Source organism: Phyllostomus discolor, chromosome 13, assembly GCF_004126475.2.
Source record: "Phyllostomus discolor isolate MPI-MPIP mPhyDis1 chromosome 13, mPhyDis1.pri.v3, whole genome shotgun sequence".
NCBI lineage: Eukaryota > Metazoa > Chordata > Mammalia > Chiroptera > Phyllostomidae > Phyllostomus > Phyllostomus discolor.
Window position 1 is genome coordinate 1,044,640 of NC_040915.2, and position 12,472 is coordinate 1,057,111.

A 12,472-nucleotide genomic window follows, 5' to 3' on the forward strand; every position below is an offset into this window, starting at 1 on the left:
TCGGGGGGGCTTCTGGGAGGAGAGGACCCTGCGCTGACAGAGGTGAGTTGTGGCTCAGGGAGATGTCGTTTTCCCGAGTGCCCACTTTGCCCTTTGTCCCACTGCTTCCTCCTGCTGCTCGGGTCCCTCCTTGGAGGGGCCTCCCCGACCACGCACGGCGCCCCTGGGCAGCGGCACGGCACCTGCCAGCTGTCGGCCTGGTGCCTGTCAAGGGCTGCACGTCACTCTGCTGCACCTGCGCTGGTGTGGAGACCCCGGAAGCCCGCCCTGTTCGCCTGGCAGTCAGCCCGCCCCCTGCCCTGGGGGCTGTGGTGCCGGCCTGCCCGCTGTGGCCCTACCTCAAAGTTGATGTGCCCGTTGGGGAGGCGGTTGGCACAGCCCTCGTTCAGGAAGTAGATGTCTTTGATGAGCAGGCTGAAGAAGGGGATGACGATCTGGAAGGGACAGGGTGCAGGTCAGCCCTGGCCAGTGGCACCAGCCCGGGGATGTCAGGTGCATCCTTAGGACACAGAGGCAGGAGAGGATTCCTGGGCACAGCTGGCCGGCCACACGGGGTCCCGGCTACGTGGTGTGTCCCACAGGGACAACATGGACGTCACATGGCCAGAGGCCCAGGCCCGCTCACTGGGCCCAGCCTGCTTCGCCAGCCCCTGCAGTGCCCCCCCCCACCCCTCTCGATGGCTGAGCCCCCACCACCAATGCTGCTCCACCCCAGGCTGGCGGAGTGGAAGGTGCACAGCCCCAATGCCCCTGAACCCTCCCTCCATTGCCTGTCGGGAGGGACAGTGCACGCGTTAAGTCCGAGTGCCATGGGGGCACCTGCTGTGACATTCTGCGGCCTCCTCTTTAACATACATTTAACAACTTATCATTTTCTGTCTTTTCTGATGCTGAAGACCCGAGCCTGCTGCACTGTGATGTGGCCAAGTGCTCCCTGCGCGGGCTCTTGAAGGGCCGGTGGCGGCGGGTAGAGCCCACGCTTCCGCCGGGGTCCTGCCTCTCCCTCCCTGCTCTGCCCGCCCTGGGGGTCTGAGAACACCACTCCAGCTCAGACCGCTCTGGGGAACCAGCTGGCCACACCCCGCGGTTGTGGGGTGAACTGTATCCCCCCCAACCCAACAGGTACATCGACGTCCCAAGCCCCGGTGCCCGTCAGTGGGACCGTATTTGGAGAGAGTTAAGATAAGGTCATGCTGGCGATGCTGGGTCCAGTCCAGGGACTAATGTCCTTGCAAAGAGAGGGGGATTTGCACACACATAGGAAAGACGGCCATGTGAAGACAGAGGCAGAGGTGGCAGCAATGTGGCCATTGGCTAGGGAACTCCTGAGCCACCAGAAGCCGGAAAGGCAAGGAAGGGTCGTCCCTGAGAGCCTCTGGAGGGAGTACAGGCCTGCCTGCCTTGCCCATGGCCTTGAGCGCTGAAAGAGGACACCCTTCTCTAAGCCACCCAGCTGCATGCTCAGCCCTAGCATGCTAGCGCGCCGGTCCACCACCAGGCACTAGGCCCTCACACTGTGGTTGGTGCAGTGCTGAGCCTTCCCCCGCCCCTGCTGCCACGTCCCAGGCCCACGTTGGTGTGTGAAGGCTGAGCTGGGCCCTGTGGGCAAAAACACTGGGACAGGGAGTGGGTTAAGGGCAGAGGGACTCTGAGGACACCAAGGGCTCCCTGAGGCCTTGATCCAGGCTTCCTGGAGGCACCAGGGCTGGTCCTCAGGGTGGCAGAGCTGTCCACAAGCGAGCACTTCTCACCACTCCCGCCTGTCCACGTGGGCCCGGGCCCACCCTACCCAGCTCTAATGTCCCAGCTGGTCTCCCTGCCTGGACTGCACTATAATCACACTGCCCTTGCTTTCTGAAGCTCAGCAGCTGCACCAGAAGCCCACTGAGCCTGCAGGTCACCCAGAGAAGTTGAGCAGAGAGGACCTGTGATGGAGACAGGAATGGGGGAGGTGGGGACAGGGCAGTGCAGACAGGAGCTGGCCACGGGCAGGAAGAAAGCACAGAGTGACTGCCGAGGCCTCCGAGCCTTAAGCTGCAGCTGCAGAGGCACTGGGAAGGGCTGTGAGAACATCTTGCAACCAACCTACCTTCCTTCCTTCCTTCCTTCCTTCCTCACTTCTTCCTTCCCAACATCATTCCTTCTCTCTATCCATCCCTCTGTCCTTCCTTCCATCCACTCCTCTACCTATGCATCCACACCTCTGTCCACTCTCCAGCTTTCCATCCATCTGGGAAGCACCTTCTGTGGGCCCCGTCCACAGTCTGCCCCTCTCCAAAGGTTAGAGGTGAATGCAGTGAGACTGAACACATGGCTCTGTAAGTCAGCCACCTCTAACACCAGACCTCAACGCACAGAGTCTCAGTGCCCCACCCAGAGCTAGAACAGGAGGTCCCAGTGCATCTGCTAGGCCAAGGCCACCGGCCTTGGTGCAGACTGAAGAGAAGCAGTGCAGAGCACAGTCTCAACTGATGCCGTGGATGCAAGGCTGCAGCCACCTCCCAGGCCCTGTGGCTACCTTGCGGAGCCTGTGCCCTGGGAATAGGAGGCACTGGTGCTGCGCAAAGACCACACAACTGGGAGCCGGAGCCACACAGATTAGAGTCTGGTGCCTGGCCCTGCTGCCTATCGCCTCATGACTGTGCTCCTCTCAGGGAAGTGGTGACGCTGAAATCTACCCCACAGAACAGTTGTTGGAATTAATGGGGCTGGGGGCCTGCAGCTCTCCTGGAATCGGTGCTCCGTGAAGTGAGGTTCCTGGTCCTGCTGCCCATTTCCGGCTTCCTGGCTGGGGGTAGGGGGTGGGCACAGGCTCCCTGTCCTGGGGTTGGGGCCCCCACCTGCTCAACTCTCCTGGGTCCATGCTGGTGAGTGCGCGCAGCTTGAGCAGGAAGGGCCAGTCGGCCGGGAGCGTGTGTGTCTTGGCCAGCACCCCAAGCCTGTCTACTTGTGTCCGCCCCATGCAGTTCCAGAGTGGCCGCGAATTCCGAGAATGGCAGCTTGTCCTATGGCCCCCCGGGGCTGGAAGCGGACCTCCACAAACCCTGCAGGGACCTGGCCCTGCCAGAGTTCTCACAGCCGGCCAGACCCCAGCCCCTGCCGGCGCTGGTGTGTGCTGTGCACAGCAATGAGCAAGGCTGGTCACCGGCTGGTGACAGGCTTTAACCCAGAGGATCCCCACAGTCCCAAGGCCTGTGGGTGGCTTCTTGTATCAGAGGCTACAGGAGAATTTGGAGCAACTGAATTGATCTGTGAAGAGGCTGTTTCAGCAGGAAGCTCAGGCCAGTCATGGCCAGAAATGCCGCTGGGACCTGAGGCTACATCTCTGAAGGTACTGAGGTTAGAATTAGGCGGTGTGAGACCCTAAGGACTTGGCACCACATTTTGATCGGAAACAGAAGAGACTCCAAGCAACAGAGCTGTTCAGGCCCCTGACCTACCTTCTCCCGGCTGCTGTGAGCGGTCAGTGAGCGGTGGGCGGCTCCGCGCAGGGCCGTCCTGTAGTTGCAGAAATTCCCAGTGGGATCCATCTGGTGCTGGAAGGAGACAGGGGCACAGTGGGTGGTTGTATCTGAGGGCAGCCAGTGTTTACGGGCTGCTCAGCAGCCTTACTTACCTCCAGGATGAAAAACTTGGCAGTCTTCACTTTGGCCCAGGTCTTCTTCAGCCTAGACACGGGGCTCATGTTCATGCCGGCTGGAGGAGGAAGGGCCACGCTGGGGAGGGCCGCACAGCCCAGGCGGAGCCTGGGCAGGAGGCCTCCGTGGGCCCCAGGTGGCCCAGCCCCTGGAGCTGCACCCTGACCGGGGCTGAGGTCTGCAGCGGCCTCAGCCGTCAGACAGCAGGGAGATGCTGTGCTGGGGTGGGCCTGGCTTCTGTGTGCGCAGGCCCTTGTCCCAGGCCCCAGCACGCTGGCCCCACTTGGTGGCCAGGTCCTGCTCTGGGCCCCTCTTCTCCCTGGATCTGGGGACATGCTGCCAAACCCTCTCCAAGCACCCTAAGGGGGCTGAGCTTGTCTCGACACGGGCACCTTCCCTGGACCTCTGGTGCTCACCTTCTGCACATAGGAGCACCCTGGTTTGCATCCCGCCTACCTCCCAGGAGCCCACCACTCACAGACGATGGCCATGAGAGAGTTGAAGTTGCCGATGTTGAAGCACTCTCGGGCCACATCGATGAGGAACTCGATCACCTGGGCTCTCCGCTTCTTCTTGGATGGCTGGGGACAGAGCACCTGAGCCTCAGTGATGACGGGTCCCCTTCCAACCCTGACCCTGACAATGCTCCCTGTTCCCCCAGCCAGTCCCCCCTAATGGCTGAGATGTGTGATCTGGCCAGCCTGTGGCCTGAGGGCGCAGGGTCTCAAGCACACCCTGGGCGAGCCAGCACCAGCGGGCACTGGGGGTGGGGCCACAGGAGCCATCTCCACAGGGAGGTCCCTCTCCCCCAGGCTCAGCTCCAGTGCCCCCTCCAGAAGTAGAGAGTACGCTCCTAGCCTTTCCTCCCTGCAAGGGGCCGGCTGTCCACAGGCAGGGCTGTGGGCGGGGCTTCACTCAGGTAAGCCCGCTGGGCTGGCTCGGGAACGCCAGGCCCCACATTGTGCTCTTCCCAAACTGACAGGAGCAGAAGTGGCCTGCCTCCCAGACACGCCCAACCCCTTCGGAGAGCCGCCTTTGCCCCACTCTGTCCTTCTCAGGGCAGCAGGGTGACAGTGCTGTTGGCCTTGGTGTGGGCCCTGGGACAGGAAACTGCCACAGGCAGAGGCATCACAGGACTTCACCTCCGACTAGTTCTGCCCCTGCCCTGTCCTCCGGGACAGGTGTTCACCCCATAAATACCTTGCACCCCAGGCTCTGTCGCAGCACCTGGTTCTGGAGAGCCCAGCCCAGCACATGTGCCACCTCCAATCCTCCCCTAGGAAAAACGGCCCCTGGGCTTCCCCTGATGGTGAAGATGGGGCTTGGAGGAGGGTCCCTCCACTGTACGGGACAGAAGAGGGCATGCAGGGCTGGCTGGAGGGACCAGCTACGTGACATGCATGACCAGTTCAGACTGGCCAGGTCTTCCTCCTTCCCAGAAGCCAGAGGCCTGGACTTTGATGGTGCAATCTCCCAGTTCTTACAGGTTGGGTTGTTTCTAATGCTAGACCCCGAGTGAGCCCAGCAGGACGGGCTGCGGCCCAGGCAGCCCAGGCACAGATCGGGGAGCAGAGAGGCCCTGAGCTCCTTCAGGGAGTGGTCTCCAACATCCTCTGTCAGAGACCAGCAGACCTGTGCCAGGCTCTGCCCAGAGGGGAAATGTCACTGTAGGCAAGCCAGGTGACACCTGGCATCCCAGAGGGGTGCCCAGCCTGGCCCTGGACTTTGGGATGGACGGGCTCCAGAAGCCCTTCTGGTCCCCCCAGCCCTGGCCATGCGCCACGCCACCTCATGCTGGGTCTCCACGCACCATGCAGATCTCGGTCGCCACGAGGTAGCACAGTCTGTTGAACCATTTCACGTACGCCTCCAGGTTCTTGGTCTTGTCGCTGAAGCAGGGCTGGGAAGACAGAAGGACTAGGTTCAGCCGCCTTGTCAGGGATTTTTGGGACATGAAATCAGTTCATGACCCTTGTAGGCAATTTGGAAAATGTTGAAACCCAAAATCATCCACCAATACAAATGATTTGATGGATATCTTCTAGTCTTTTTTCTGTGCACTCAAAGATGTAACTTAATATGACGTATTAATATGATATGTAATTGTCCATCCTCATCATCCACAGATTCTGTGTTTGTGAGTCTATCTGCTCCTTAAAAACTCTTTTGTAACCCCCAGATAACACTCGCCTTGTATCCACTGTCACTCATGGCCACATGCAGAGTGGCACCAAGTCTGAGTCACCCGACCCATGCTGACAGTAAGCTCAAAGACACCCTGCCTTCCTACTTCAGCACCCACACTGAAAACAAGAATCCTCTCGGCCACGCATGAGGTGCCGTGGAGGTCTCCCTGCCCTGGGGGGGCCTGTGCAGCGCCCAGGGCTGTCTCTGCATCCCTGTGCCCAGGAAGAGTGTGGTGTGCCCTAAGGAAGCACACGGGTGAGTGAGTTTTGTCCAGACGGGAGTCACAGTGCTGCTGACGATGAGCGCGACGTCATTGAATGACAAGGTTTATTAATTAAAGTGTCTTTACACAGAAACATGAGAGAGCAAGGCTGTGTGTTGACTGGCCGATGAAAACGTTGGTCTGCCCTTCAGAGCAAGGGTACATGCTGATTCCTTGCTCCCAGTGGGTTTCTGGGACACGGCTGTCACTATGAATGATGGGAATCAGCTGTGTTTTTCTATATCTAAACAGGATCTGGTAGAAGTAATGCCTGCCTGAGTGTGGCTGGTAGGGCAATAATATGTGTGTGATACTGTCTAGTTTCAGTTTGAACATTTCACCTAAAGTGTCATGCAATGTGCTTGGGTGTGATAGTGTTATGTTACAGAATTGCATCCTTATGCTTTTGTAATAAAGGGTTTGTAATAAAAAAGAGGCGTTCTTTGCGTCAGACACTGTGTGACTATATACGTACACAGTTACACAGGGTACCCTACAGCAGCAGTTCTTGGGGTGTAATGGGGTCCCCAAGGGCAAAGCTGGTTCCCCCTTTACTCAGGTACTTCACTAAGTGCCCCGCAGTAATGGTATTCCTTGACTGTCTGTATAGCCCTGCAGAGCCAGCGACTGTGTATCATGCACCTTCCCTTTTGTTGTCACAAATGGCCACATGCTCTTTGTCACTGACAATGCATATTGGTGATTATCCCATACTTACAGGTGCTTTTATTCTTTTATAATAGTTGCATAACATTTTACATATGGATATATTAAAATTTTTAGTCCAGTGCTTATGAACGATAAGGTAGTTTGCTTCTAGCCTTAGGACATAATAAACACTATCCCAATTCTTTGTGCATACATCTTTGTGCGCATGGGTGTGCATACATGTAGAATGAAGTATTAAGTACAGAAAGTTGGGGTCCAGGATGTTGATGCTATTGCCACACTGCCCTCCAAAGTGGCTGTGCCAATTTCCCCTGGCATGCAGGTATCCCTTCCCTAAACAGATACAATATTTAACCTTTGCTAATCCGAGAGGGGAAAATGCAAACTCCTGTTTAGTTTGCACTTCTTTTGTTAGGTTCAGGCCGAAGACACAATATTTCCAGTTCTGGCTAGCATATGACCCCACTGATCAGCACCAGGCGCCCTGCTGGCTGGGCTCTGAGAGGGGAGGGGTGGCCCCCCCGAATCGGTGTGCGGACTGTGTAGGGAGCGCTTGGCCCAGAGGCCACTCCAACCTCAGAGGAAAGAGCAAGCGGCTTGACCTTCCCAGAGCAGCACGCACCAGCTGCACTTCCCCGAGTGACCGCTGGAGGGCACCCGTGTCCACCGCAACGCACCAGACAGGCAAGTGGGGTCCTTCAGCAGCAGGGGGTGGAGGGCGCCCTCCACCCTCCTTCCCACCCAGGGCCTCTGCTAACGGCTCCTCCGCCTTCGCTGGGTGAGTGAGTCGGCCGGGCACACCCCACCCTCTAAAGCTTCTGGGGGACTCAGGGCTGTCGCTGTCTAGAGTCTTCCCGCTGGGGCATGGGTGGAGCATCCAAGACTGTTGCCTGCCCTGGGTCCCTGGGAAGCTGGCCCAGCTGATGCTTGGGGATCTACCAGAGGGGCTAGTGGGTCCCAGCTGTTCGAGGGCCTTCTACCTTTGTGCTGGCCAGAGGGTCCTTGTTCACAAAAGCCTGGACAAACTCCTCAGGCCCTATGTGTCGCAGCCGCGCCTGTACAGGGAGGGAGAAGAGGAGTTGGGAGAAGTTATGGGGAGAGGTGTGACCACTGGGGGGCCTGGCATGGTGCTCCTTTGGGCCCCCTGCATCCCAGCCCACCTCAGGAGGGCCCCGGGCACCCGCCCTTCTCCCTGGAGCTCTACAGCCCTGCTCTGGGCGTCACGGATCTCTGAGCGAGGCAGTCCTCCTGTCCCATGCCCAGGGGCTGCCAGCTCACAGGGAGTGCTTGTGGGAGGTGGTACCCCAGAAAGCCAGGCTCGAAATCAGGTGATTGGTGACCCACGCCCCCTCAGGGGTGGCCTGGTGTTTCAGAGTTGGGGTCAGAGTTGAATTCTGGCTCTGTCCCTTCTGCTGTGTGACTTCTGACATGCCCTTAACCTCTCTGGGCCTCAGTCTCCTCATCTGTGTTAAAGGGAGTAATAATAGCACCTGCCTGGCAGATGATGGGAAGAAGAAATGAGAGTGCATGCAAGCGTGGAGTACAGTGCCTTGAAAACAGCGGGGACTCACAAGTGGTGGAGGTTTAATAGGAAAGCCACCCACTCCAACCTCCCCTCCCAGGGGTGGAGAGCCCTTTGCATCTCCAGAAACCCAGAATGCTGGGGGCGTGGCTGAGGCACCCCCATCACAAGCAGGACAGACCATCTGGGCTCCTCTGGAAAGCAGGGGTGGGCAAAGTATGTCTGTGTGAGTTCTGGGTGGGGAAACCGAGGCCCGGGCAGAGAAGGCACTAGTTGTGGGAAGGTCACACAGCAGGTGGTGTCAGAGCCAGGATTTGAACCCAGTGCTTCTGTCCCAGCCTGGACTCTCACACTAGCTAGTGGTCAAAGCTGGGCAGGGCCGGCTGGCCCTCTTGTGCTCGCACCAGGGTTGGTGAGAGACTGCTTTGAAGCCAGGGATCTCTGAGGGTGCCTGGATGGCCCTGGGGGCCAGATAGGGGGTGCTCAGCTGTGCCTGGCTCTGGGTCAGGCTGAGAGTGGCATGGGCCTGCTCACCAGCTCCACGTGGGTCAGCTGTTGGGCCAGCACATAGGGGTCACTGCAGATGCTGAGGAGCTCCCTGTGGATGGAGGCCGGTGGCTTGGTCCTGTAGGAGATGGGCTTGTCGCTGCCCAGCAGGCTCTCTGGCACTGGGCCCAAGGCTGCTAGCTTCTGGTGTAGGGCCTGCAGGAGCTGGTGCAGCCGCCTTCTGTAGGTCTGCATGGTGGGGAGAAGGTGCACTGGCCTGAGCACCCAGCTCTGCCTCTGCAGTCAGAGGCTGGCAGGCCCCAGGCTGGCAAGGATGTGCCCACACCTGCCCCCACCGCCTCACTCACCCCCACTTGCCCCCACTCGCCCCCACAGGACCCGATCCAGGGCAGGTTGGGATTGGGGTCACAGTCAAGGCCAACGGGAGAGAAGGGTGCTGGTAGAAACTGGAAAGAGCAGACATTGGGGTGAGTGTCAGGGGTCCAAAGTCACCCCAACAGTCCGGGTGGTGGGGCAGTGCCAGGAAGCAAAGGGAGGGGAGCAAGGAGGTGTGGAGTGGCCCTGTCCCAGGCAGCTGGCCTCTTGCTCAGCTCAGCCTTCAGGCAGCGCTGGCTCCAGGCACAGAGCGGGCTGCCTGGGCCCATGGAGTCCCTCGCCATGCAGCTCGGCGGGTGGGCTTGTCTTTCAGCCACGCTGGACTGGGTGCAGGGACCAAAGGCTGTGGCCCCACCCTCCTGCCCAAGGGGAAACTGGTAATTTCCCTCTTGGAGACCCCTCCACGCCCAGGAAAGGTGCCATCAGCCTGGCCGGGTTCACTGAGTGAGATGCTCACATGTTCCCAAGAGTGTGGTCAGCAACCAACAAAAAGAGCCCCCGAGCTTGCCAACAAACAGCGTCCCCCCCGCCCCTCCCCAGGTGGACCAAGTCATCCGCAGGCCAAGGGGCTGGCAGGGAGTGGTGGTCCCGGCAGCACCAAGGTGGCAGGTAGCTCACATGGGCCCCGAGGCCTGGGAGGTGAACTGTGGGCACAGCCAGGTAAGTTCAGATCAGATGCGCGTTGGCCAGCTGTTTTGGAAGGCGGGGCATCTGGCTGGAGGGCCACATGTGTGGGACACCTGGACAGCTCCTCAAGTCTCTAATGGGGCTCAGAGGGCCACTGAGACCCAGCATTGCTGGTGCCCAGAGCTCCAGTGACGGAAATGGCGTCTGCTAGCCTCTGCAGGAAGTGCCTCTGCACTTCCTCTGAGTGAAACAGCCACAGGTGCCTGTGGCAGGGACCCCTGGACCCAAGGCACAGGCCAGGGGGCCGCCGACCCTGGACCTGAACCCCAACTCCCAGAGCCACGGGGTGCAGACCCAGAAGGCACCCACTGGTTAGCAGGGCGGCATGTGGGTAAACTGAGGTCCGACTCTCCTTGCCGTTGCCTGTGGAAGGCACGGCCCCTCTCATCTCTGCTGCATCCAAAAGCCCAGGCCTTCGTTGGAGTGCCGGGAAGACAGGGAGCCAGGTCCAGCCTCGGCAGCCTGGGGCAGCACCGTCGCTCACCTGGGAGCCCTGGTGCCTCCACAGCCGTCTCTCTCCTTCAAGCAGCCAGCTGTCTCTGGGGGGCTCCACTGGCCTTCCAGTCCACTCCCCCCACTGGCTCCATTTCTGCCAACCAGCGGGCGGACCCCCAGCCTCCCAGGATGCCTGGCGTGGAGCCAGGGGCCATTTCTCAGGCTGCATCAGTGTTAGGTGTATCGTCTTGGCTCCGGTGTCCCCACCTTGGGGTGTCTGCCGGCCTGTCTGCCCGCGCCGTGCCCAGATGTTGGGGTCCCTCCTGTCTCCCCCAGTCCTCTCTTCCCCTTGCTCTGGACATCACTCCAGGGAGCCTGTTCACGTTCGTGGAGCCATTCAGTGTTTGTGGATTTACATGTGCGGCTTCTCTTCTGGTCACCAGAGCCGCGTGGCCCAGGGCCCACCTCAGTCCGGCACACGCGAGCGGAAGTCACGCCGTCCTCAGTCCTCACCTCTGTCTCGAGGAAGAGCACCGGCCAGGCACACGGGCTTGCAGCTGTCTTCCAGGGCCCTCCCCGCCCTGCCACTGACCCTCTTGACTTTGCTTCCCTCCCTGTCCATGCTTCGTCCTCCTCCATGGCCTCAGGGTCCTGGCTGTGGGCATGTTCTTGGTGGCTGCAGTGACTTCCTCGGGGGGGAGGGGGGGAGGCCCCTGCGTCAGCCTCTCTCCCCTGAATCGTGCTGCCAGCGGTCTGCTCGAAGTGCACGTCTGACCCCTGCACCTCCTTCCTTACAACGTCTCCACCTTCCACAAAAGCAAAGCCCTGTCTGGCCTGGAGGCCCCAAGGTCAGCAAGGGCCCCACAGGATGGCCCCCCCTCACCTGTGCTCAGGACACAGGCCGCTGCTCCCGCCCTCTGACCCTGCCCCCATGCCCCCAGGGCCTGGGCAGCCTTCTCCCCTTGGCACATCCTTCTCGTCCTCTGGTCCAGGGGCAAGCGTGTCCCTTCTTCACAGCCTCCACCCATGACCTGCTTGCCCATGTCCTCCCCTCGCCTCTCTCGTCACTGTCCCCTGCACACCACACCAGCAGCGCTGCTCAGCCCCAGCATGAAGGGCAGGGCCTGGCTGGCGGAGGCGCCCGCACGTGGTTGCTGATGGGTGGACATGGCCTTCGCTTGCTCCCAGCCTGCCAGCCTCTCCAGGGTTGACCACAGAGTCCTCCTGGAGCCAAGGACACAGCAGGCCTGGGCCTGTGCTCAGACCCGACTGCACACTCACCAGCTTACAGAGACGCAGATCATTTAGCAGGACTTGTTTCTACTGAACTGACGCTCATTCCGAGTGACCCTTGTTTCCTACGTGCTGATTCCCTGAGAGTCCCTCCGGTGGTGCTGACCTCAAGCTTAGTGGTTACCTCTTTCCCAAATCTTCAAATCTGGCTCCACTTCGGAATGTAAGGACTGACTGCCCTTCACCGCGATCTCCTTTCATTTTCTCGCTGATTTCTGCACCCGGTGGATGGAGGCCAGCACAGCCCCAGGGCATACCTGGGCCCATGCAGAGGCCCACAGGGGAGCGGAGAGGCATTTCTTATCCCAGCAGCAGCCCCTGTTTCCCAGCGCCAGACCATGCCCAGCAAGGTGCAGTGACCCCTCGGGGCTCTCCTGCAGGCCTGGGAGGACAGGGTCTGGCCGTCTTCTCCATCCACGTGCACAGAGCAGCCTGCTTGCTGCATGCACACTGTCAGGTTCAAGTGCAGAGGATGCAGCTGCAGCTCCCCAGGTGCCTCTAAGTTCGCCTGGATTGGGTGTTAAACCCCTATTTCTGGCTGGACTGGGGGCCTCTGTTCTCTGAAGTTCTTGAAAGCCCCTCTCGCCCCACCCGAGCCACGCCAAGATCAGTGTCTGGGGGCTGACCACCCCTGGCCCTTCCGAGCAAGAGCTCTGGACCTCTCGCCCATCTGTTCTCCGAGTCAGCCTTCGGCCTCCTGTGCCCTGGGGAGCGGCAGGAGGGCAGCAGAGTCAGTCCAGCGGGCAGGCAGGGCTGTGTGAGCCGGGGGAAGTAAGGTCAGGCCCCAGGAGGGCGGTCCTGCACCGCAGCCTCCTCTGCAGGGGTCCAGGGGGTGTGACCAGGGCACTGCTTTCCTCTGGTCCCACCTCCCTTCCCTGGGCTCCCCCAGCCTCCCTC

At 60.1% G+C, this 12,472-nt stretch overlaps 1 protein-coding gene across 1 annotated transcript in view; it reads right to left on the bottom strand.

Moving 5' to 3' along the window:
- The window catches only part of RASGEF1C (RasGEF domain family member 1C), a 69,917-nt gene that overhangs the window by 9,297 nt on the left and 48,148 nt on the right, over positions 1–12,472 (bottom strand). The window contains exons 5-11 of the mRNA XM_028528448.2: positions 8,813–9,013; positions 7,737–7,811; positions 5,449–5,538; positions 4,117–4,219; positions 3,617–3,696; positions 3,441–3,536; positions 339–434 (exon numbers count right to left, since the gene is read on the bottom strand). Coding sequence (XP_028384249.1) covers positions 339–434; positions 3,441–3,536; positions 3,617–3,696; positions 4,117–4,219; positions 5,449–5,538; positions 7,737–7,811; positions 8,813–9,013 — 741 coding nt within the window. The remainder of the gene's footprint in view (positions 1–338; positions 435–3,440; positions 3,537–3,616; positions 3,697–4,116; positions 4,220–5,448; positions 5,539–7,736; positions 7,812–8,812; positions 9,014–12,472) is intronic.